This window comes from Bos mutus, chromosome 1, assembly GCF_027580195.1.
Source record: "Bos mutus isolate GX-2022 chromosome 1, NWIPB_WYAK_1.1, whole genome shotgun sequence".
NCBI lineage: Eukaryota > Metazoa > Chordata > Mammalia > Artiodactyla > Bovidae > Bos > Bos mutus.
In genome coordinates, this window is record NC_091617.1 from 81,916,540 (window position 1) to 81,941,116 (window position 24,577).

At 56.5% G+C, this 24,577-nt stretch overlaps 2 protein-coding genes and 1 long non-coding RNA gene across 9 annotated transcripts; 1 reads left to right on the forward strand and 2 right to left on the reverse strand.

Annotated features, from left to right (window-relative positions):
- Positions 1–215: 215 nt before the first annotated feature.
- On the forward strand, positions 216–15,692 carry CLCN2 (chloride voltage-gated channel 2). Of its 5 annotated transcripts, none has more exons than XM_070372298.1 (24): positions 217–1,243; positions 3,475–3,631; positions 3,781–3,912; positions 4,256–4,384; positions 4,476–4,609; positions 4,716–4,793; positions 4,884–4,962; positions 5,060–5,185; positions 5,288–5,372; positions 5,462–5,563; positions 6,352–6,436; positions 6,573–6,728; positions 7,116–7,185; positions 7,420–7,530; positions 7,756–7,969; positions 8,282–8,415; positions 8,656–8,828; positions 8,958–9,072; positions 9,247–9,320; positions 9,550–9,609; positions 9,755–9,793; positions 9,962–10,066; positions 14,443–14,529; positions 15,555–15,692. In XM_070372298.1, exons 1-24 carry the CDS (start codon positions 1,172–1,174, stop codon positions 15,660–15,662), a joined length of 2,625 nt encoding a protein of 874 aa, XP_070228399.1. In that variant the 5' UTR covers positions 217–1,171; the 3' UTR covers positions 15,663–15,692. The 5 variants fall into 5 exon arrangements, 4 of the variants coding, with proteins under 4 accessions (XP_070228399.1, XP_070228410.1, XP_070228418.1 ...); XM_070372289.1 differs by lacking the exon at positions 15,555–15,692 and adding an exon at positions 14,665–14,835 and having other exon boundaries at positions 218–1,243; XM_070372309.1 differs by lacking the exons at positions 3,781–3,912; positions 15,555–15,692 and adding an exon at positions 14,665–14,835.
- Positions 3,703–9,525, reverse strand: LOC138988227 (uncharacterized). Its single transcript, XR_011464514.1, has 2 exons — positions 9,185–9,525; positions 3,703–4,378 (listed from the first exon to the last, which is right to left on the reverse strand). It is a non-coding gene; the product is annotated as an uncharacterized lncRNA (long non-coding RNA).
- Positions 15,170–24,449, reverse strand: FAM131A (family with sequence similarity 131 member A). Of its 3 annotated transcripts, none has more exons than XM_014482864.2 (6): positions 23,796–24,449; positions 21,382–21,524; positions 19,095–19,188; positions 18,691–18,873; positions 18,410–18,526; positions 15,170–16,914 (listed from the first exon to the last, which is right to left on the reverse strand). In XM_014482864.2, the coding sequence occupies exons 1-6, from the start codon at positions 23,830–23,832 to the stop codon at positions 16,439–16,441; spliced, it is 1,050 nt and encodes a 349-aa protein (XP_014338350.2). In that variant the 5' UTR covers positions 23,833–24,449; the 3' UTR covers positions 15,170–16,438. The 3 variants fall into 3 exon arrangements, with proteins under 3 accessions (XP_014338350.2, XP_005909574.2, XP_070228440.1); XM_005909512.3 differs by lacking the exon at positions 23,796–24,449 and adding an exon at positions 22,169–22,451; XM_070372339.1 differs by lacking the exon at positions 21,382–21,524.
- Between the last annotated feature and the right edge of the window lie 128 nt (positions 24,450–24,577).

Below are 24,577 nucleotides of genomic sequence, written 5' to 3' on the forward strand. Positions count from 1 at the left end.
TCTCACATCGGCCCCCTCCTGGGCACTGCTCCCTTACCCGGGAGCCCCCTGCGACCTCCCGCGCGCCCCTTCACCCCGGCGCTGCCTCCTCCTGCACACTGCCTGTTTCCTGGGCACTGGCCTCTCCTGACACTCTCCCTGACGCTGCTCATACACCAGTGCTCACCCCCTCTGCTCTGTCCTCCGGACCCTCATAGAGAACGCAGAGCCCCAGCAGGCCGTGTTCCCCCATGGCTGCTAGACGTCAGCACCTACTCTGGTTTCTCTTTGGGCCCTGCCAGGGAGAAGCGACCTCTGTCCCCACCACACCCGCCTCCCAGGCACCTAGACCTCCCTTCCCTCTGGCCTCACCCATTCCCGTTCCCTCCCCATCTCCACCCCAACCCCCGCACTACCCGAAGGCCAGGTGGCTCAAAGTGCACCTTCCTTGGGGGTGCTCCTAGGGGACTCGCAAAGAAGGGAAGGAGAAAGGAAGGGGATGAGAGAGACCGAGGGTCCTAGTTCCAAGCAACCCCCGTTTCTGGGTCTAGCGACCCCCTCCGAGTTTCCCCCTAGTTGTTTTTCATCCCCCAGCAGAGCACTGGACCTTTCCTGGCCAGTCAGCCGTTGGCCCCTCCGGAGAAGCAAGAGAGGGGACCGCCGCTGAGGAACTGGGCCCGAAATCTGATTTAGACGGCTCGGCAGCCCACCGCCCCAGGCCCTACCGAGCCCCGGCCTGTCCGGCCCCTGCCGACCCGGCGCGCAGAACCGCAGCCTGGGTCCGGCCCCTCCACGTGCCAGCGGACCCGCCCCCGCCCTGCCCCGGGACGCCCCTCTCGGCCACCGGCCTCCACCGAGTGGGGTCGCGGGCTCGCGCGTTGCCCGCGCCCCCTGCCGCCTCTCCCGAGCCCGGGAGGCGGCCCCTACGCGGACCCCGGCCAGGCAAGGCCCGCTCCCTCGGAGGGGCCGGCGGGCGGAGCAGCGCGGAGGGCACCGCCCTCGGCCCGCCCGCCTAGGAGGGGACGCGAGCGGGAGGCTGTGCCAGCGGCGCCCGCCCGGGGCCCGCCGCACTCTGCACTCGGCCGCCCGGGCTGCGGGGACGGGACAGCTGTGGGCGCGGGCTCCGCGGGCCGGGAATCGAGCCGAGCCAGAGCCCGAGCCGCGGTGGGAGGCCAGAGGGCTGTGAGCGGAGATGGCGGCGGCAGCGGGGCCGGCGGCGGAGGAAGGGATGGAGCCGCGGGCGCTGCAGTACGAGCAGACCCTGGTAAGTGAAGCCAGCAGAACCCTGAGGAATGTGCTCCCAGACCGCTGCTCCCAGTTACCTGTGGAAGCGACGAGGTCTGGGGGGCCTAACCTAACCCCGTCCCGCCCTCTGACTTGGGGAAACTGAGAGCCTGAAGGGCTAAAAGGTGGGAAGCTGCACGCAGGTCTCTGGCTGAGACTGGGGGCCTGCACAGGACAAGGACTTCAGGTGCTTGTCCTAGTTGTCCTTCCCTCTACTCCCCCCCAGCAACGTTTTCCTTGCTCCTCCCCACCACCACCTGGGGCCAGGGCTCAGCACCCCACTACGCCTTCCCAGCACTACTCACACCCTTGAACATTCTCTCTCTCCACTGTATCTCCACCATCCAAAGACGTTCTTTCTGTCTCTACTTTGTGCGTGGCACGTGCTAGAAAGATGATCAGACCCAAACCCATCCCTGGCCCTTACCCCTGGAGTGGCTGGCAACCCAGCATGGGTAGGCATCCTTCAGTTGATTCTTTGGGGAAAAAATGGTTACCTGCTACCCTGGGGGACAGGAGCTTTACAGGAGGATGGGTCAAGCAGGAATGGGTGTGGGAATTGGACCTTTTGTCCAGGCTGACTCTGGGTGTCCAGCCCCTACCCACCCCAGGGCGGGCCCTCAACATCATTAGAAGCAGGGGTCCTGGGGGTCTGAGCTGACTCACAGCCACCACTGTAACTTCAGTGTTTGAGAAACCTTTTGCCTCTGCTTGTCACTGGGGTGGGGGACCCAAACTCTAGGGAAGGGAGTGGGCCCTGTAGCTCGTTTTTATCAGTGTGGGCTGGAATTTGCCCAGGAAGGAGGCAGGGAAGGTACTTCTCCAGGAGGAGGGGGCCTGGGCTGTATCTGAGGCAGGGAGGTGCCCAGTTATAAGAGTGACTGGATGAAACAGGATGACAGGGAGAGGTGGCAGGGTTGGAGTGGAGCAAGGGGAGAGGGGTAAGCCTTTGCACAGCCTGGGACGTGTCTGCCAGTCTGCATAGGCCAAAAATGGGGCATTGGTCAGGGTAGCTGGGCACCAGCCATGTCTCCTTGCCTGGTCTCTATCTCATCTCTGGAACAGAGTTCTCAGGGTCAGGCTCTCTCCTGGGCACTCCCTGCTCCAGCCTCTCCCCCTGGTCCTTCCGATCCCTTTGTCTTTCTCTCACACACTCACCTCCCCCTCCTATGCTGTCTGCCTCTTATACTCTATTCTCTCTCTTCTCCTCCTCCCTTCTTCCCCTCTAGTCTCCTTTCTCTTCTGTGCCCCTTCCCAGACTGCCCCCCCCACCCACCTCTTTCTCCTCTCTGGTTCCCTCTCCTCCTTTTCCTGCTCTCTATCACTCTCTCTCTGTGTATCTCTATCTTTCCCTCCCTCCACTCTCCCCTCCAAGCCCCAACAGGAGCCCTTTGTGTCCCGAAGCTCTGCGGGTGGCAGCCGGAATCTACTCCTCCCCACCCCCCAAACACACGCCCAGCTTGGCAGGTCTAGCCACTGCTCGGCCACTCTCCCATCCCATCACCCCAGCATCCACAGTCACAGCCAAGCCATCAGCTTCTGCTGTCCCCTAACCCACCACGGGTCTCAGGGCAGCTCCAGAGTGGGGCTGAGGTCACCAAGTACTCTCTACCCACCCAGAGAGACTTTCCACTCCCATCTGGGCTGACGGGCTGGGGTGGGAGTGGAGACTGGGGACAAGGGGATTAGGGTGGGTGGGAGGGGTGCAGCTGAGTCGGTCACAGGCCAGAGGCCCAGCAGGAACGTGATAAGGATTGGGGCCCCGCCTGTTCCTAGGCCCAGCTCAGCTGCCCCCAGTTCCATGAGGCCCTTATTGTTACCCGTGTGCCCTTGACCATCCTCTATTCTCTGACCTTCCCTCCTCCCACTTGCACACTGCTTTAGGTTTTTCCATCTTTTCCTTCTCTGGGGCTTTCCCTCCCACTCCTCCTCTTTTGCTCCCCGCCTCCCCAGGCTTGTGAGAAGAGGACCGATTATTCTGCCACCCCCAGAGCTGTGTCCCTGTACCTTGGCTGTCCCCATCACTCCAGCCAGAACAGCCCCCACAATCCGCAGTGTGCATTGTTCCCACACCCCAAGCCAAAGTGGGAAACATGGGTTTAAAAAGGGGTACATAATGTGGGGGCTGGGAGAAGGGGAGTTGAGGCCCCAGGAGCCCTCCCTGCCTCCCCACTCTGCCCATGTCTAACCCCTATCTCCCCTATTACTCAGATGTACGGGCGTTATACTCAGGACCTTGGGGCCTTTGCCAAAGAGGAAGCTGCTCGGATCCGCCTGGGAGGGCCCGAACCCTGGCGGGGTCCACCTTCCCCTCGGGCTCCCCCAGAGCTCCTGGAATATGGACAGAGCCGTTGCGCCCGATGCCGCAGTGAGACCTGGGTTGGGGCAGGGGACTTGGCCGAGCTGTGCTGAGGGGGACAGAGGCAGCTCAAGCTGCCCGGGAGGGGAGGGGTGGGGGTGGACAGGGGTAGGTATGCTTTGGTGCCAGCGTCCCTTTCTTCCCTCGCCTGCTCCCAGTCTGTACTGTACACTGCCATAAGTTCCTAGTGTCCAGGGTTGGTGAAGACTGGATCTTCCTAGTCCTGCTGGGGCTCCTCATGGCCCTGGTCAGCTGGGCCATGGACTACGCCATCGCTGCCTGTCTGCAGGGTGAGGACGAGGGCTGGTGGGGAAGAGCGGGGGAGAACAAGCCTGCTTCCTCCATGCCGCACTTGTCCACTGACCACTTCCCCTGGCCGGCCTGACCGCCCTGTCTTCAGGCGTAATCACTGCCACTCCCATAGGCCACAACTTCTTGCCGCCCTATCCAGCTGACCCTATCACCTACAGTGATCTTTGTCTCAGTGAATGCCCTCTAACCCCCTCCCTACCCTTTGTTCCCCTGGCTCTGTGCAGTACTCCCTGGAACAGCTGGTCACACAACTGTGTCCAGCGGCCAGGCAGGGACTGGGTGTGTGCACTGGGGTGCCAGTGATATGTCCTCTCTCCACAGCTCAGCAGTGGATGTCCCGGGGCTTGAACACTAACCTGTTACTCCAGTATCTGGCCTGGGTCACCTACCCCGTCGTCCTCATCACTTTCTCTGCCGGATTCACACAGATCCTGGCTCCTCAGGCTGTTGGTACAATAGGAGAGAAAGAGAGGGCGGAGATGGGCCTCCTGAAACAGGCACATCCGGTGACTCTCCTAGGATTGTTCACCCCCCACCCCAGGGTCTGGCATCCCGGAGATGAAAACCATATTGCGGGGAGTGGTGCTGAAGGAATACCTCACCCTCAAGACCTTCGTAGCTAAGGTCATCGGGCTGACTTGTGCCCTTGGCAGTGGGATGCCCCTTGGCAAAGAGGTCAGTGCAGATTGGGGAATGAAGGAGTCCCTCCCAGGGGAGGACGAAGCCCGGCCAACATCAGGGTGTGCCCCAGCCCCACTCACCACCTGCCTCTACCTCCCAGGGCCCTTTTGTGCATATCGCAAGCATGTGTGCCGCCCTTCTCAGCAAGTTCCTCTCGCTGTTTGGGGGCATCTACGAGGTAAGGGGGACGTTGGGGGAAGGTTTAGGGGCGGGGTGGACCGCTGAGCCCACGCTAATGCCGACTCCCCTTCCCACCACTCTTCGACAGAATGAATCCCGGAACACAGAGATGCTGGCTGCCGCCTGTGCCGTGGGGGTGGGCTGCTGCTTTGCGGCTCCCATTGGAGGTGGGCAGAGAGGGTCAGCCCCAGCCGGGCCCTTGGGTCAGAGGCCATGGGCCAGGCCCAGGCCTCAAGGGCGGCCTCCCTGCCCCCACCCCCGCAGGTGTGCTATTCAGTATCGAGGTCACCTCCACCTTCTTTGCGGTGCGCAACTACTGGCGGGGCTTCTTTGCCGCCACCTTCAGCGCCTTCATCTTCCGGGTCTTGGCCGTCTGGAACCGTGATGAAGGTGGGGCAGCATGGTTCGGGAGGCGAGCCCTGAAATGTTTCAGATGAGGTGGGGCCCTCCAAGGCTACACCCACCTCCCTCTGCTGCTCCACTTCCCTTCAGAGACCATCACGGCTCTGTTCAAAACCCGGTTCCGGCTTGACTTCCCCTTCGACCTCCAGGAGCTGCCAGCCTTTGCTGTTATTGGGTGAGGAGCTGAAGGAGCTGAGGTGTGGGAGAGGAGGAGGTGAGAGAAGGAAGACCTCCTTTTCGAGGGTGCTTCTTCTGTCTCTCCAGTATCGCCAGTGGCTTCGGGGGAGCACTCTTTGTCTACCTGAACCGGAAGATTGTCCAGGTGATGCGGAAGCAGAAGACCATCAACCGTTTCCTCATGAAGAAGTGAGTTGGTTCTTCTTTGGGTTGTATGAGGGTCATTCCCTTGGTGCGGGGAGGGGAGGCGTAGTAACAAGTGAGAAGCAGATAGTGGCCTAGTCAAAAATGGGCAGTCCCTGGAGGAAATTGTCCAGTGTTTTCCAGACTGAACATTTTGACTTTCATTTAAATTACCTGAAAATTGCCACTTTTGAATTTTTAGTCAGTGGAAGAGGGCATTTTGGATCAAAGACTAAGGCTTCCTGTAGGCCTTTGAGTTGGCCCAGATGGCAGTGCCCCCTGAAGAATGTTTGAGTCTTAGTTCTTCCTCCTGCTCTCACAGTTGAGACCCCAAGGATTGGGAGCTGGGAGACTTGAGACATGATTTCTCTTGGGACTGACACGCTTCAGGGAAAAGGAAACCTGCTCCCTTGGCACCTTCATGAGTAACCCTAGCTTTCCCCAACAACACCTTCACTCTTAAGTCACCACAGAGAGACAGAGACAGAAGCTTGAGGGTAAGGGGCGGAGTCACAGCTTTAGAGGTGCCCACAGAGGGCTCGGGGGATGGATTCTCCGCTGCTGCTCATACTTAGGGAGTGAGGAGCCGAAAGAAAGACATTAGATGGCCTGGATGGCTGTCACCTCAGGGCCATTGTATCATGAGCGGCAAAGGGGGCCTTTTCTCAGAACTGTGTGCTTTAATGTAAGAGCCAAGGCTCTGCTGTGACCTTAGCTATAAGGTATGTGAGGGCACCCAAGCCTATCACCAGCCTGAGGTTGGTATTTGATGCTGTGAAACCTACATCTCTTAGACGCCTGCTCTTCCCGGCTCTGGTGACTCTACTCATCTCTACTCTGACCTTCCCCGCTGGCTTTGGACAGTTCATGGCTGGACAGGTAACCCCAGGCTGAACAGGCACATGTCCCTTTTCTTGGGATGTATCCCTTTGAAAGCCAATAGCCCTTGCTTGCCTATGGGCCCCTTCCCTTTCCATCCTGTCTCCCCAGACTGAGGCACCCTATTCACCTACAGCTCTCACAGAAAGAGACACTGGTCACCCTGTTTGACAACCGAACGTGGGTCCGCCAGGGTCTGATGGAGGAACTAGAGCCACCTGGAACCTCACAGGCCTGGAACCCACCACGGGCCAACGTCTTCCTCACCCTGGTCATCTTCATTCTCATGAAGGTGGGGCTCCTTACATATGTATAGCCAACACAGGCTTACTAGATATCAGGCACTGCTCTAAGCACTTTCCGTATAATAACCCCTTTAAGCCTCACAGCAATGCTATGAGAAAGGTTACTACTGGTACCCTTGCGTTAGAGGTGGAAAGTCAGGCACAAAGAGGTTAAAAGTAACTGGCCCAAAAGTCACACAGCTAGATAGCAAAGTGAGGAGCTGAACCTAAGCCAACTTGTTCCAAAGTCCTCCTTTTCCTCACCTCTGGGGGATTCTGAGATAACTGGGACATTTGTGTCTAACTGATAAGCAAGGTAGGCTTCTGGGGTGGAGCTGGGGGCTGCCTGGGGCCAGGTGGTGCCTCTACCTGTTTGAACGACCTCCTGCCTGCAGTTCTGGATGTCTGCACTGGCTACTACCATCCCAGTGCCCTGTGGGGCCTTCATGCCGGTGTTTGTCATTGGTGAGTCCTCAGCTGCCTGTTCCAGCCTGCACCCTCTGGCCACCCCTTGGCCGTCCCCTCTCTGCGTGGGAGCGGGTTTGGTCCAGCCCCAGCCCCAACCCCCACCCCCGCAGGGTAGTCCCCTGCACTGAATGACCCACCGGCCCCTTCCCCCACCCTCTGACCCTCTCTCTTCCTAGTGTCCCTGCCCTCCCCCTCCACTACCTGTTTCTCTTCCCACCCCCTTCCCTGAAGGAGCAGCATTTGGGCGTCTGGTGGGCGAAAGCATGGCTGCTTGGTTCCCTGACGGCATCCACACAGACGGCAGCACTTACAGGATTGTTCCTGGAGGCTATGCAGTGGTGGGTGAGTACTCCAGGTGTCTATGCGTCTTGGAAAACCCCTGTGGCTGGGCCATAGGGCCTGAGGCTCTGGCGCCCCCTGCTGGTAGAAACCAGGCTTCCCTCAGACGCACAGGCCCACTCCCCAGGATTGCACAGGGCAGCCCTGAGGGTCCTGCCCAGAGTTGAGGGGTGGGGGGCTCATCTAGGGCCTGGGCACCCTGAGGAGACTGAAAGTGGCTGTCCCCAGGGGCGGCTGCGCTGGCAGGAGCAGTGACGCACACTGTGTCCACGGCCGTGATCGTGTTCGAGCTCACAGGCCAGATCGCCCACATCCTGCCTGTTATGATCGCCGTCATTCTGGCCAATGCCGTTGCCCAGAGCCTACAGCCCTCACTCTATGACAGCATCATCCGAATCAAGAAGCTGCCTTACCTGCCTGAGCTGGGCTGGGGCCGCCACCAGTACGGAGGGCTGGGTGACGAGGGGGGTGCGGGTGAGGGGCAGAAGGCATCCTGGGACTCCGTCACACACACCTCCAGCAAGTGAGGCTGGGAGACCAGCCACCCTGCTGCCTCCTGGCCAACACCGCCCTTGTCCACTCCACGGGGAACTATGGCTGACCCACCTAATCAGAACGAGGGCAGAGGGTGCTCCTGGGTCCTTCACCCTTGTCCCCATAAGCTCTGGGGCCTTCCCTGTAGCCCTGGGATGGTAGTACTCCTGGCTGCCCTCCCCATACTGACCACAAAGAGAGTGCCTCTCTCGGCTCTCAGGCAGTACCGGGTGCGAGTGGAGGACATCATGGTGCGGGACGTTCCCCACGTGGCACTCAGCTGCACCTTCCGGGACCTGCGGCTGGCACTACACAGGACCAAGGGCCGCATGCTGGCCCTAGTAGAGTCCCCTGGTGAGCCAGGAGGGGTACCAGGAATGAGGGTCATCTCCCGGCGTTGCTGCTCAGGAAGGGGGAGGGGCGGGAGCTCAGGACCAGACTCCTTGGTTCCAAAGGCAGTAAGCCAGCAAACTCAGCCAGGATTTCCCTTGGGTATGTGGCCTGTATCCAAGGCCCCCCACTGGGTGCAAGAGAAGGCCAGTGGGTAGGAGGGCCTCTCCCCGGCTCTTGAGTCCTCCCACCTATTCTCTCCAGAGTCCATGATCCTCCTGGGGTCCATCGAGCGCTCGCAAGTGGTGGCATTGCTGGGGGCACAGCTGAGCCCAGCCCGCCGGCGGCGCTACATGCAAGAGCGTCGAGCTGCCCAGACCTCTTCACCCTCCGATCAGGAGAGTCCCCCCAGCCCTGAGACCTCCGTCCGCTTCCAGGTGAGGGGGAAGGCGTCATGGCAGGGCCACCCAGACTTTGTAAATGCCATTGTGTAGACTGTACGAGAGGGTGGCGACACAGAGGTGGTCAGGGACCACAGAATCCCCAACCCCTTCCCGCCTATGCAGGTGAACACAGAGGACCAGGGCTTCCCTGCAGGCCGGGGCGAGACTCACAAGCCCCTGAAGCCTGCTCTCAAGAGGAGCCCCAGCAACACTGTGAATGTCAAGGAGAGCCCCACAGGTGAGCCCACCGGCTAGCATGATGGAGCCAGAGACTGGCCCCGGAGACCCACAAGGTCCCTGCCCAGATGCACCAGAATAGCAATAGGATGCCTCTCCCCTGCCCTCCTCACCTCTCCTGGTCCTCTCCAGCAAAGATGGCACTGCCCTCAGGGCCTTGTGTTTGGGAACACAGGGAACATGGAGCCGGCTGGCATCACCCTCAGAAGCCTCTTCTGTGGCAGTCCACCCGCCGAGCCCGCCTCAGAGGTGAGTGGTCGGAGCCTCTCCATCTGGCACTTTCTCTCCGTCTCTCTCTGACACTGAGACCGCCTCTCCATTAGCCTACAGTGCCTGCCTCCATCCTCCCTGCCCTTCTGTCCTCCTAGATGTCAGCAGTCCCTGCGGTGTGCCCTTCCTCCCAGCCCCACCACTTTCCCTCACCTCCCTCCTCCCTATAACATCAAGTCCTCTTCTTTCTGGTTTGGCTCTAACAAAGTTGGAGAAGTCGGGGAAATGTGACAAGCGCAAGCTGAAGCGGGTCCGAATCTCCTTGGCGGTAAGTGCTCCCTTTCCTCCTGTGGCTCCTCTGGAGCAGGAGACAGGGAGGGCCAGGCTGTAGGTGGGGCAAGCTTCCCTGTGCTGGGGAGAGACACTCCCTTCCCCCAGCCCCCAAGCTGTCAACATTCCTTCCTCTCTCCTAGAGCGACTCAGACCTGGAAGGCGAGATGACCCCTGAGGAGGTAAGGTGTGACTGGACTCTAGACTCTGTTTCTTCCTGGCTGTGTTCAGTCATCATCTTGGCTGCTGTCCCCGTGGGAGGGACTGTGGGATAGGAAAAGAGGCAGGCTTTCAGGGAGCTGAGAGCAGCTGTTGGCACCTCCCTAACCCTTCTAGTCTTGTCCCCTCAGATTCTGGAGTGGGAAGAGCAGCAACTAGATGAACCTGTCAACTTCAGTGACTGCAAAATTGACCCTGCACCCTTCCAGCTGGTGGAGCGGACCTCTTTGCACAAGGTAGGGCCAGAGGCCTGGGGCTACCTGGGCCCTCAGGAGCACAGGGTGGGGATCTAAGTCCTCCTACAAACTTGGACTCAAGCCAGCGACAGGAAAAAGAGACAGCAGAGAGTGGGCTCTGTGCTGACATGTTTTTCAGACACATCGCTTCAAATGATGGGAGGCCAAGAGCCAGGGCCCCTTAGCCCCTTCCTGTCTATGGTAGAGCCAGGCATCATTTTTTCTGTGCTCAGCCTTGCCCGCGGGAACTCTGCACCAAAACAGCAACAAAGACAGGGCTGGAGCTGAGTGGAAGCCAGAAGGCCTCTGACCCTCTAGGGTCAGAGTGAGGCAGGAGGCTGCCAGCGCCTGAGGAGGCTAATACACTCACAAAGGGGAAAAATGGATGAGAAACAGGCAGAAGAGAATCTAATAAACAAGTGAACAAACATCCAAGTAGGACTGGGGACACTGCAGAGAAGAGATAAACAAAGATGAGAAGTGCCTAGCAGGGGGCTTGGAATGTCAGACCCCAGAAAGTCTGACTTAATGTAGGCCAGAGGAAAACTGGCAGGGACACAGGAAGATAGCTAAGCAGAAGGGCAAAACAGTCTGCAGAAAACCAGAGTGCAGACAAGTTGACGGGTGAGGCGGATGCTCGTGGAGGGCAGGGGTTCTCTTTGCAGGACTACCTCAGGCTCCCCAGGGTGAAGTGGCCAGCATCACTGGGCATCTTCCAGCCTCTCAGGGAAGGCAGAGAGCACAGGTACACCAGCAGGCTGCTCAGGCAGACACCAGGAGAGTTTAGCTAAATTGTTGACAGATTTAACGTGCAAGCCTCTGAGGCACGGGGGATGAGAAGGAACACTCCCAAGGTCTGCAGCTTGAGCAGCTAGCTTAGACACCAGCTTTGCCCAAGAGCCAGCCTAGCCAGCCAGCCAGACAAGGAGGGCAGGAAGAACAGGGAACAAAAACAAAAAAGCAAAAGGTAATAAAGGAACTTATAAGCCTTTGGGTAAAGACCCCAGATCAAAATTGCCATGCAATTGCAAGGAAAAAAGAAGATAGGCCTGTGAATAATACATCTGGCTTTTATTCAAAGTCTTTCTTCCTAAGACCTCTAAAGCTTTTCCATCATCTTACTTAATCCTCAGACATCGCACAATGATAGTGAAAATGCTGACATTTTTTAGTGCCAGCTACGTGCCAGGCAGTGGGCTAAGTTCTTCACATGTTCAATCTTCACAACTACCCTGTAAGATGGATATTGTGATAGTCTAGTTTTTACAAGGACATTGAAATTCAGACAGGTTAAGCAGTTTGTTCAAGTCACACACCTAGTGGAGAAGGAAATGGCAACCCACTCCAGTGTTCTTGCCTGGAGAATCCCAGGGACAGAGAAGCCTGGTGGTCTGCCGTCTGTGGGGTCGCACAGAGTCAGACACGACTGACGCGACTTAGCAGCAGCAGTGGCGGCACACACCTAAGTAAGTAGCAGAACTAGGCCTGAACTAGGCCTGGAATCCAAAAGTCTGTGGATTTAACCATATTTATACATGGAGAAACTGAGGCAGTGAGGAGGTCACTTGCCCAAGTCAGTAAAGCAGTCAGGCCCAAGGGCAGATTTCCCAGCCCTACTTCCAGGATTCTTTCAGAAGGCCACACTGTCCCTCTCCCTGTCAATTCACTGTTCCTAAGCCTAAGAAGTACAGGCCTTATAGTGAGCTCCCTGGTTTCTAATTAAATTAAAATGAAAAGGAACAAGTAGATGTTTGTTACAAATTTAAAAATCCTAGGAAGAAAAGAAGCCTTTGAGGAACCAACCAACAAAAGTACAAAGAACTGAAAGTGATAAGAACATAAAAATGAGAATTCAAACTACCCTTTTAGGCCTGAGGAATCAGTAAGTAGTCCAATGAAGTGCAGGAAGAGAATATTCAGAAGGGAGTGGAATACATGGAAGACTAGTTAGGAACCTGTGCAAATGGACATCTCCTACCAGTGGAGTACCTCGTTCATTCAGGGCCACCTGCAAAGCACCAGTGGGTAGAGGGGAGGAGCTAGAGTGCCAACAGGAGGCCAGCGGGCTGAACCTGAATCCTGCCACGTTGTAGCCAGCTTTTTAACCCTGTCACATTTCTTAGCCTCTCTGTGCTTCACTTTCCTTAACTATAAAATGGGATCATTGTACCTACATAATAGCGTTTTCTGAGGATTAAAGTTAATAACATGTAAAGCACTTACGGACTTCCCTGGTGGCTCAGATGGTAAAGTGTCTGTCTACAATGTGAGAGACCTGGGTTCAATCCCTGGGTTGGGAAGAATCCCTGGAGAAGGAAATGGCAACCCACTCCAGTACTTCTTGCCTTGAAAATCCCATGGATGGAGGAGCTTGGTGCAGGCTACTATCCATGGGGTCGCAAAGAGTCGGGCACGACTTATATCAGTGCCTAGCACATAGTAAGTATTCAATATCCTTTCGGAATTACTGCTGCTACTTACACTGAGAAACAACCAACAGGAGACTTTAAAAGATGGTGTCATGAGGGAAGGGTTGAGTGTGGCAGAAATGGATGTTCTCAGAAAAGGATGAGTGATCATGTGAGACTTGAAGCTTGGGTGCCTGATGGCATCTGAGAGTGGAAAGACAGGCTGAGGCGGTTTGGGAAGGGTCTTCTGAGCCATTCTGGGGAGTCTGGGGTCTAACTCAAATTTGGGAAAGCTCTTAGGATGGCAGAGCCAACATGGGGGGAAAGGAGGCAGAAAGCAGAACCCATTACAATGTGGCAGCCCTATCCTGGTGAGGATGCTAAGGGAGTTTGGGAGAACCACCAGGATGTTCAGAAAGTCAATCCGTAAGGCTTAGTGGGACAAGTGTTTTGCAAATCTAAAAAGCATATTGTCTGCCAGAAGCTCACTCTGATTAGAATTGTGGAGAACTGAAAATCAAGGGGAACTATTTAATAGGATCCTTGGGAGATGAAAAGGATTATTAAACCATAAGAAGGCAAGACTAAAGGATTACTGAAACAGGAAATCTTATAACAATGTTTCCCTCCAAAGGCAGATGATGTAATTAAAGATAACTTGTAGCACACAGGATTCAAGTTAGATAAGAGGAGGAACTTGCTAACTAACCACAGGACAATTATGACAAGGGCATGGAAGGAGCACAGGAGAGCGTATTCTAAAACTGAACTTCTAGCTCCCTTTATGATTACTGTCATGCCTCAGATGGAGAAAGTTAGGAAAGTCCTGGAAGTCCTTTTCTAAAGAATTTAGCAACTGTATAATAAAACATTTTAAAATTGTTAAGATGATTACAATGAGTTCTGAGTAACTGGTACTCTAGAATCTGGGTTATTAGTGCCCATTTTGACTCAAATATTAAGCCAAAAGGCTTACAAGTAAACTCAGAACAGTGTGATAAATGATAGGCCAAAAATTCCAGGAACTGCTGAGTCAGTAGAGTGTTTTTCAAGACATCTGGCCTGAGAAAATCCACTTAGGGCATGAGGGGAACTGCCTGACAATTTCTGAACCCTTGTTGATTACATTAGAAGGCCTGGGGGGAGGGCCCAAAGCAAGAAAAACATGGGGAGGATGGGTGTAACTGTTGTCCCCCTGGACTGCAAACTACATCTCAGAAGGAGCCGGGATGCTAGCTGGGCTAGCAGAAAAGGCAAAGTGTATGAGAGATGTAGAGTGCTGCAGGCCAAAGTTAGAGAGGTATCAAAGCTGGCCAGCCCCGCAAGGGCCCACAGCAAGCATGTCAGCCACAGAGGTGAGTTAGAGGTGGAGGATTCAGGGCCAGTACCCCTAGGGGGAGTGGGGTATGTGTGGAACTTGGGTCCACGACTAATTGGACAGCGGCATAGGACGACAGGGGCTGTGCTTCCTCCTGCATAGTGTGACGAGAAGTTGCCTGGGGCTGCAAGGCTACTTCTTACTGATGACCTTGAGCAAGTCACTTCAGCTCTGAGCCTCATGCTCCTCGCCTATAGAATGGGTACCATACTTACTTCTCAGGACACTACCGAAATTAAATGCCTATATAGGAAAAACCTAGCCCAGTGCCCGGCCAGTCATCTGATGTTGTATTTCAACAGTTGTTCTCTGTCCTACTTTCTAACATGGAATAAAGAAGCCTTCCCCTGTCCCTTCCCCCATCAACGTAAGGACCATAAACATTCCCACTATCAAGTTTCTGAGGCTTGGTTGCAGAAACGTTCTCATTATTGTTGTTTTTCCTCTGGTGGTCCTGTCCCCTTCTCCTCACCATCCATGACACCCCCCTTCTACTGCCCACTGCCACCTTGTTCTGGGTCCCTCTGGCCTGTAATGTACAGCTGTCCCATCACGTATCAAGTCCAGTGTGTTTTATCCCCACCCTGCAGACTCACACCATCTTCTCACTGCTGGGAGTGGACCATGCGTATGTCACCAGTATTGGCAGACTCATTGGAATTGTCACCCTGAAGGAGGTGAGATGATGATGGCCATCAAAGCCACTTCCACAAAGGCTCGGAGGCTTGTCTCTAGCCCACCTGGGGAAGCACTGGGGAGGCATCTGAGTAGGGAGCCCCGAGTCCACACGTCTGACCCTCTTACCCTTCCAGCTCCGGAAGGCTATCGAGGGCTCTGTCACAGCACAGGGCGTGAAAGTCCGGCCGCCCCTCGCCAGCTTCCGTGACAGTGCCACCAGTAGCAGTGACACAGAGACCACCGAGGTGCATGCACTCTGGGGGCCTCGCTCCCGCCACGGCCTCCCGGGAGGGCAGCCCTTCTGACAGCGATGACAAGTGCCAGTGATCCCCTCAGGTGTGACCTGGGATGGCAGTGGCCGTGGCTATCGGCCCAGATCCTGTGGCTTTCCTGTTCTCTCCACCATGGGAACACAGGAGCTCCAGCCTCACTTCCAGACCTGGGGTGCTAGCTTCTCCCAACTCATCCTACCTGAAATCTGAGCCAGTGCCCACCTGCAGCAAGTGTTCCCAGGGCAGGAAGGTCAACACTGGCCTGGCCAGAAGAGGGTGGGTTCGCTTGACCCCTGCTCCCTCTTTGAGAGGGAAGGGGTAGAACTAAGATGGGTTTATACTGGAACCTCCAATGACCAGATGTATATAGAGATTTACAAAGATTTTTATATTAATTTAATAAAACAAATTCTTAAATAGAACAAAATAAACACCTAATGAGCCACTTATATATAGAATGCCTGTGCCCTTTGGCTCTGTTCTTACCTTGGGCCCTCTCACCTGCCAAAGTCTACAAAGCTCCAAATTGAGCGGCCACCTGCAGCCCCCAGAGCTGTAAACTCCAGAGCCCGCTGTCCATGGAATGCCGGGTCTGCAGAGGCCGCCGCTGCTTGCTCATCCAGACCCCAGCTGAGGCTCAGGCCCCAGGAAGGTAGCTTTGCCCTTTTGTTCAGCCAAGAAAGACAACCCTCTTTCCTCCCCAAGGAGAGACACTCCCTCATGACTGTCTTTTGTTGACATAATTCCTACAGACAACTGCCTGGCCACTCATGTGGCCCCCTTGTGGCCCTCTCTGGAAGAACATTCAGATCACTGCTCCGTGGCAACCAGGGCCATCCCTTCTTCCAACTCCACCCTAAAGAGAACTCCTGAGTGAATGGGGCAGCCTTTGGGCTTCGAGCCACCAGTACCCTGCCCACACGTCCTTCAAGTAGCTGGGGAAAGGCCTAGACCCCATCACAGGGGCCAGGAAGAGGGCCAAGGGTACAGGCTTTCGTCATTCCATGGCCTCCCAGAGAAGATCCGACTGAAAGAATAGACCGAGACCCCTCTTTAAGAAAAAGAAGATTTAGAGACTATGGAGAGGTGAAGCACAGCACAAGCCCAGCTGGGCGAGGGGCCCTTGGGGGGACAGCTCGATCCAGAGGCTCCAGGAGGCTTGGAGCCAGCCCCCCCGGGCGGGGGCAGTTCTGTCAAGCACTGCACATGGACTCGGAGGTGAGAAGAGAAGCAGAGGAGAGGCAGGGGTAGAGGGCGGGAGAGGTGGGGCTCCCTCCTGCTCTACAGCCCAGTCACAGCCACCCCCTTAGGGGTTCACATCACCCGAGAAGGAAATGTGTACGTGGTGTTTTTGATTTAAGAACATGAACATCACTGTCTGCCACAGCTGTAGCCATGCCCCAGGGGCCCCGGGCATCCCCCGGCAAACCCCAGGAGTGGGGGCAGGACATGCGCCCCCAGCCTGGCCCCTCCCTCCTCTGAACACTTTCATGCAAACACACAATGGAGGAGTGAGTGCTCCCAGGAGCCCTCCAGGCTTTGGAGCTCTGCTGGAAGCCTCGCCCACGCTGGGGCACGGAGGCTCTGTCCCCAGAAGCAGCCAGGGGACACATGCCACCACCGGGCATGATTTGGGTCACTGTTCCTCCGGCTCCACCTCGTCCTCGTCTAAGGACACCACCCCAGAAGAAGCTACGTCAGAGGCTTGCCGCTGCCGTTCCCAGCTGCTCACTGGTGGCAGGCAGAGCGGCTGGCAGTCCTTGCAGGGGGCTGGCTCCTCCTCAGCAGGAGAAAGGCAGGACTCTGTGAGGGGCGAGTTGTAGAGCGAGTCCTGGGCCTCCAGTGGGCCCAGGCTGCGGAAGGCACTTTCCCGGCTGGGGGGCAGTTTGGCGAGGAGCAGCTCATCACCCAGCAGCTGGGAAGCCAGGCGGGCTGGGGAGCCCAGCAACCCGTCCTCCAGGCTGCACAGACTAGAGCACAGGGTCTCTGGGGACACGGTCTGCGAGCAGTCGCTCTCAGGTTCCACGGAGCCCTGGCGCACAGGCCGGGAGAATCTGTGGCCAGTGAAGAGGTCCTGGAGGTGGGGCCCCAGGGGCAGCTGCCCAGTCAGGTCTGCAGGGGGAGAGAAAGAAGACAGCCCTGCTAGCCCCATTTCAGTTGGCCCACCTGGAAGCCACATCCTCCCGGCTCCCAGCCTCACAGGAGCTGAGTAACTTGGAGCAAGTTGCTTAACCTCTCAGTGCCTTAGTTTCCTTAACGGTGAACTGGAGGTTATAACTTTATGGGATTTTTGAGAGAACAACAGACTCTGGAACTTGGTGAGAGTCAATAAATACAGGGATACCGTACATGGTGCAGGTGGCTCACTGCACAAGGGGCGCCTGTCCAAGGCTGAGTTCAGCCCACAGTCCCCGCCAAGCAACATGCCCTAGCACGGGGCTATCCCCACCAGAAAAAGGCGACCCTTTTTCTAACTTCCACAGATTCCACAGGGGCTAGTAGTGGCCTTGGATAAATGTTGGTCGTTATCATTATACCAGGGGTCAAAACAGGCCTGGAACTCAAACAAAAACACTTGTGGTTCAGGCATCCTAATCAGTCCCTTTAAGACCACAGCAGCAATCCCCAATCTGCTCTAATGTACTGCCCACCCTGGAGAACTTGTTAATTAGCCGGAGGGGATGGGCCACTGGGTAGAGGCAATCTTCAAAGGCAAAGAGGTGGGGGGATGGTGACCTGTGAGGTTTGAGGCTAGAAGCTACAGAGAAAGTAAGCCACGTGGTTTAGAGACTGGAAGATGAAAGGAGGGCCTTTGCACAGCTGCACAGCTCCTGCAGGGTCCCCTCTGCAAGCCCAGGCCCAGGGAAAGATCCACAGGCAGGCCTCGGCTGGAGGGATAGGGCAAGGATCCGGAGCTGGAGCCAGAGGCCCTGTGGGCGGTCCCACCCCAGCAAGCCTTCCTGTTTTCCTGGGGCCCCAGCCCTGCAGGGAGCTGTGCTGCTGCACTGCAGCTCCTCTGAGCTGCCAGAAGGCTGCCTTGAGAGGGCAAGGCAGGACACAGCAGACCCTCAGAGATCAGCTGCACAGAATGCATCGGTGAGATCTCTGGGCTTTTTGTTTGTTTGTTTGTTTGAAGGTGGCTCTGCAGGTAAAGAATCTGCCTGCAGTGCGGGAGACCTGGGTTCAATCCCTGGAATGGGAAGATCCCCTGGAGAAGGGAAAGGCTACCCATTCTAGTATTCTGGCCTGGAGAATTCCATGGACTGTATAGTCCATGGGGTCGCAAAGAGTGGGACACAACTGAGCGACTTTCACTTGAAGGATTGTGAAGACCAACTGCACAGACAGGCAAAGAAGGCTCAGCACCTATGGAAAAGGAACCACTCCCATTTCCAACCGCTGACTGCCCACTCACCAGCGGTAGCCAGCTATCCTGCCCTTGGAATGTCAAGGACTGTCTGGACAGTTTGTCCTTCTCCTCTCCCCTTGTGCAGGCTGAGGACATTTTGGGTCTCCCTTTCCAAAACAAAGGCTGAGCTCTGAACCACAAGGCCTGTCAGGTGGTTCCACCTCTGCTGGCAGCACTGGCATGAGATATCTCCCTCACCTGAGTCAGTTCCCCCAGCAAAGTCTTCATCATAGGATTCATCAGTGGAGTCCTCGCCGTCCACCGAAGACCATGCCCGGAGCTTGGCTTCTGCAATGGCGAATTGTTCAGCCACTCCTGACAGGAAGGACAGAGTTTGTTTAGCAGAGGTGAGCTAAGATGAGGGCTCAGTTTAGACACAGGAGAGGGAAGACACAGCGGTACAGAAAGACTCCAACCCCCACATCAGGCCCGAGGAGATGAACATGAGCATCCCTACGATAAACCCTTTCAGTACCCACCTGCTGCAAAGCGAGCCTCCTGTTCACCCTCACTGAGGTCTGAATAGGAGGAAAAGGCTGATTCCAGGGCAGCAGGCGAGTCACTTGGCTTGCTCCAACCCTTCCACTCAATGAGGTGAGCCACTCGGCCCTGGGCCATGGCAGTGGGCTTGGTCACGTGGTCCTTCACCACCTGGGAAATACCTGGAAGGGGGTGCAGAATGAGGAAAGCTGGTAAAGACACAGACCAGAGAGCATCTGGGAAGAGAGGGGAGAGGTAATGGTAGTTAAGAGTCCACATGTGTCTTTGGCCGGGAGGAGGGAGCTGGGATTCATTTGAGAAAGAGAGGAAAGAGGGAGCCCAGCAAAAGCTCACAGGATACAGTCCCCAAGGGCATGTGCAAAAGGACAAAGGGGGTGCATACCATGCAGCGAGGATCTGGCCAGCGCAGCAATCTCCTGGATAGTTAGGGCTCTCCGGGACTTGGGCAGCATTGCGATTGTGTCTCCAACATTCACCTTGGGTGACAGCATCAGAGGGTAAGTGCCCCTCTGACAGCAGTGTCCCCCACAGGCCCATACTCCACCCAAGGCATCAAGGAGATGTGGGAGCTTGGAAGAGATGCTAGATCATCTCCGATGTCCCAGTTGCCACTGGGATATGTCAGAAAGTAAGAGGCCAAGATCTTCAAACTGTGTCCACTCAGGAAACAACATAGACATGAGCAGGTCCAAGGGAATAGAACTGCAGCTAACCTGCCACATCCTGGCTTGCAGGGAGGGAAGCAGGTTGACAAGTAAATGGAGTGGGGCCTTTCAGAATAGCAAAGAGGGGAGGCCAAATGCATGGCAAGTGGGACTTCTCCAGGTTCTCTCCCCCTTGCCCATCTCAGTCTTCAGATCCCCCATTCTAGCTGTTTCTCGAGCTTACAAGGGCCACAAACTTAGTATGATCAAAACCAAGCCCAACAGCTTCTCCTCACATGCGGTCCTGCTACCGGACTTCCTGGCTTCGCTCCCGCCCACCACTCTCCCACCCCACCTGGCTCCAAAGTTCAGCATTACCATCAGCTCTCCCCTAAGCCTGCTCACCTAGATCTGTTATTAACACCTAGCGACTCCATCTCCAAACTGCCTTCTACACTACTGTCATCCTTTCTACTCCTACTGCCACAGCCCTTTCTCAAGGGCACACCCTCAGTACCCCCTGCTCAGATTAGCGCAAGCGGTGGTCCCCCAAGTTCCGATTCCACACCGTTTTCTCAGCCCAGAATGTTGTGTATGTTAAGTGTTCCCCACCCCGCTTCCCATGACTGGTTCTTCCTCATCTTTAGGGTCTTGGCTGAAATATCACTCTCTCAGAGAGCCTTCCTGGCCACCCTAGCAGTAGTCCAGGCTCCCTCTGTAGCCTACAGCCAGTTGCCATCCTCTATCAACAGACCCTGTGTGTGTCACTATGGTCTGTTTCCTGTGTTTCCTTACTTCTTGTTGGTTTTCAGCTCTATGAGAAATTTGGTCTCCCTTGGTCACTGCTGCACCCACCCTGTGTTTAACACAGGGCCTGGTACAGAGTAGCTCTGAAAATACATAGGCTGAATGAATTAGGCAAAGTATAAAAATAAACAAGTAATTTTCCTGGAGTGCAGCCGGTCACAACATGTCCCTATTTAAAATCTTTCCTGGGTTCTTCCAGTGCCCAGTGAAGTGGAAGCTGCATGGTCAGGCACTGAAAGAATCCATTCTGTGAGGCCCTAGGCTGCCTCCAGGTCTGCTTGGAATCCACCAGTGATTTCCTCTGCCCAGTGAAAGCCCACCTTTCCACCTTCCCTCCAGGCAAAGGAACGCAGCTTTCCCCTGGGCTAAGAATGCCATCCTTGCCTGAAAAAACGCTCCCTATCATTTAAGGCCCGATTCTCAAGTGCCACCACCTTCTAATTATGTTTTCAGTCCACAGTTTCTCTGTCTTGTATGCCTGCACCCCCAGCTCAGCAATGTCCTTGCATCTTTCCTGAGGAATTTTGAGGTGGCAAAGCCTCAGTCTGATTCACCTGGGTTCCTACCTCCACCCTACACCTGGCTCAGTGCTCCTTGGCAGCCCTGGGAAACGTCTCCCTCAATGAATGAATGAAGTCAGAGGCACACGCCCCGTCCCCGGCACTGCTGACCTCTCCTCCAACACATTCCCACCCCTCAGAAGACGGGCTCCACCTGCCCCCTTGACCTCAGGCCCACCCCGTCCCTTCAATACCTGGCTGACAGGGCCCCCAGGGTGGCGCCGGCAGCTTCAGGCCCAGCCTGGCGGGGAGCACCTGGTGGGTGTTCCCTGGTTCGCTCACCCGCCCTCCCATCACTCCCCCCAGCCATCGCCATCCTTGCCTGCGCTCGCGCAGCTGCGGCCCAGGCCCAGAGAAAAAGGTGTATGTCTCCCTGGCAACCCATCACCATGCAACAGGGTCTCCCGGGATACGGCCCGGGATGCGCTGACGTCAGGGCCCAAGGCGCAAGCAAGCCCGCCCGCTGGCACAGCGCCGAGCAGAGCAGACCGGCGCGCGGGGGCGGCCTTGTGGCCCCGGCGGCCGGATAGCGCCTCCGCTTGCAGGAAAAGGGAGACAGAAGCAAGGCTGGCTGGCGAAGCGGGGGTGGGGCACACAGATGCCCTTCACGTGGATGCAGGGGGCCCCCTTCCCCCTACCAACACCAGGGGCCCAGCACCTCTGGCAAGTCCTGGCTGTCCACTGAGGAAGGGCGGGAGGACCGGCTCCAGCCTCGGAGAGTCCGAGCAGATCCCAAGGAAGACAGAGAGAGGCCTCGAGGAAGTTCGATCCACTCCACAGCCCACGCGGGGTCCGATGCCACTGAGGGGTGGGGGAAAGGCTTTCAGCTGGGCTCCTACTTCTGCCGAGATCCCCACTTTCATCGGGTGTTGCCCTTATCATTTCTCCGTACCCCATCCCCCAGCCCCTAGAACCTGAGCATTCACCTGGTGCTCTCCACAAGCCTGAAAGCCCCTATCCTCACAGCACTGACCTTCAGGCCTCTGGGGCCATTTTGTGGCAGACACTCCCCACCATCTTCCTCAAGATATATTCTATCAAAACCCTAGGTATGAAACCTCAACTTTGATAAGTTCCAAACCTTCTCAGGTTTCTCAACCTACCCATTCCTCTTGGAAAACACACCACATTCTTCCACCAACATCACCCCCTCTCCCCACCACCAACTTGGACCCTTTACAAGCTCGCTATGGTTCTTTCCTCTGGCCAGACTCAGCTTGTGCGCAGCTCTTCACTCTTCTTTTCTGACAAACCTGTGATTTTTCTGACTTTCGTCCCAGTCGCCTAAGGCTTTTTCCTGATGCCCTGTCTGGCCCCAGCCTGTCTGTTCCTATCTCAGCCTGGTTCCCAATAGCTACCCAGAGTAATTTTCCTCTTGCCACCTGAGCATCCTACTCCTCAGCTTCCCATCACCTCCCAAATCATATCTATGTCCCTGGCCTCACCTCTTCGACTTGTCTGACAAGTCCATCGTCCTCCGGGCCCTTCACGCTGCCACAGAAACATTTTGCCCAGCACAGAAATCATAGGCATGCTGGCTGTGTTGATGCAGAGAACCAAAAGCCCAGAACCGCTCCAGGCTCAGCTCCCAGTTCTATTCCTATTTTGGCTCCGGATGCTGAGCCAGTCCCCTCCCCACTTGGAACCTGTGCCTAGTCACAGAAGGAGAACACTCTGCCTCATGGCTTTGAGGAGGTGGGAGTGCCTGGGCCCAGCTGAGCTCTCTGGAGCTCAGGAGCTGAGGCCCATCCCCTAGACAGTGCCAACAGGCAATTGTACATCACAACTGACCTTTAGCTGGAGCAGCCGTCTCTGTCCCTGAGCCTCAGCCAGCTGGTGGTCCCCAGAAACGCTACCAACCAGAAGGAAGACACAAGGTTACAGGCCAGCCCTGGCCCCCAGCTGGTACCTAATCAGGGCTCTCGAGGCCAGTCATGGGGTCAGCCAAACTCTCCTGACTGCAGGAGGGAATGACTTCCTGAACGCCAAGCCTTAGCAGGGCCAGAGGGATCAGAGCAGCCTGCTGCTTCTCAGCTTCAAAAGTCATGAGATTAATTTAAGACTACAAATCCTAGAATTCCTCATGGGAACCCCAGTCAAATACATGTCTCAGCTAGAGTCTTAAGTCCCAAAGAACCTCAAGTAACACCCACGCTAAGGCCTCTGTGCCTGACCGCCTGCCCTAAAAGCCCAGGACTCATTCCAAACCCAACCCTACACACGTCACAAGTTACTGCCTGGCTTTAGGCCTGGGGAAATCCATGACACGGGAGTAAAGTAGGCTGGCCTACCTCAGACACTAAACTAAGGCCAGGCCCCAGTGTGCACCACAATCTATGGGAACCAAGGCCCAGGCAGTGGTCAGCAGTTGTGGAAAGGATGCCCCGACAGCCTCCCTCTGGGCTCCTGTTTCCCTCCACAGGGCAGAGTGAGTTCTGTTTTTGTTGGGAGTGGGGTCAGGGGACTAAAACAGTTTTTTACAGATGAGAGGTGATCAGGTGTTCACAGGTGCCCCCAAATGAGGCTGCAGTCCCCTTCATCAACCTACGGAGTCTGAAGTGGGTAATAAGTTTGGTCAAAAACTCCATGGTAGGATGCTTGGCCAGCGTCTGCAGGCTACCTCCTGAAGGGGGTTGGGACACAGCTAGGAGAAGACAGGTTCCCAGCATAGGGCCACTCCCAGGACAGTGAGAGGAGAGGTGTAGGCAGAGGGGGAGGTGACTGGGAGTGAGCATGCAAGGTCAGTCGCCACGAGCTGGAGAGGGTTGAGCAGCCCTTCTCTAGGCTGTGCGCCTCCTGCCACCCTCAGCGGTGGGGATGCAAGAGGAAAGACCACGAGTCCACCCTGCAGAGCCCAGAGGCAGTAGCAGGCCTTAGGAGCGAGCATGAATCGGTTTACCCCCCTCCCGGCTCGGCCCGCTCCTTCCTCCTGCCGGGCCCGCCTCCCCAGTGCAGGCTCCTCCCTCTCCCAACACCGGCCCCCTCCTCAAGGTCCCCACCCGCCCGCGGCGGCCCGCGCACCGGGTAGCCTCAGCCCGATTTCCCAACCCGGGTCCGGTCTCCGCCTCTTACCCTGACTCGCCGGGCTCCGGGAGCCGATACAGCCCATGACCGGGCACCCAGCCACGCTAGCCCGCGCTCGGGGTCCGGGCCATCGCCCTGCAGAGGGTCGGGCCGCGGCCGCCACCGGGGAGGGGAGAGCCCGTTGAGAAGGGAGGGGGGTGGGAGCCGCGCGTCCGCCAACGCTCCCGGGAGAGGGAACCGGGCTGGTGACGTAAGCGCGGGGGCGTGGCCACCGCGTCACCACCCAAGGCGGGCGGGGCGAAGCCGACGTCACAGCCACGTAGAGGCGGCCTGGGGCCGAGTCAGGAAAGGTTCGTCCCTTGCTCCCAGACCCAAGGCACCAAGGGTGGGGTCTGGTGGGACGGGTCACGCTCACTCACTGGGCCCGGGCTGCTGGTCATACTGCATAGGGGCATAAGACATTCTTTGTATCCTGGGCTCTCAGGTCACAGATGAGACCTCGAAGCCGTAGCAAGTGCCAACTTCAAAACAGCCTGAAACCCGGGGTCTTCACATACAGGGGTCTTGCAGCACATTGTCATAGATCAAGACCAGCAAGTGTGTCCCATTAAGTACCCCGTGGCTATGTCCCCTTTCTCCCCTTCTAATATACAGGGAGCTCCACCATGTCCATTTTTGAGGGCCAACCATCTAAGACTCCCTAACCCTCCAGATCGCAGACAGGGGAAGAGGAAAGAGGGGTGCCCAGTTAGAGGGAACTGTGCTACAGTGCCAGCTCTGGAAAGGAGGCTGCCCACCTATCCAGACCCCTTCTCCAGAGGGAGCAGGCC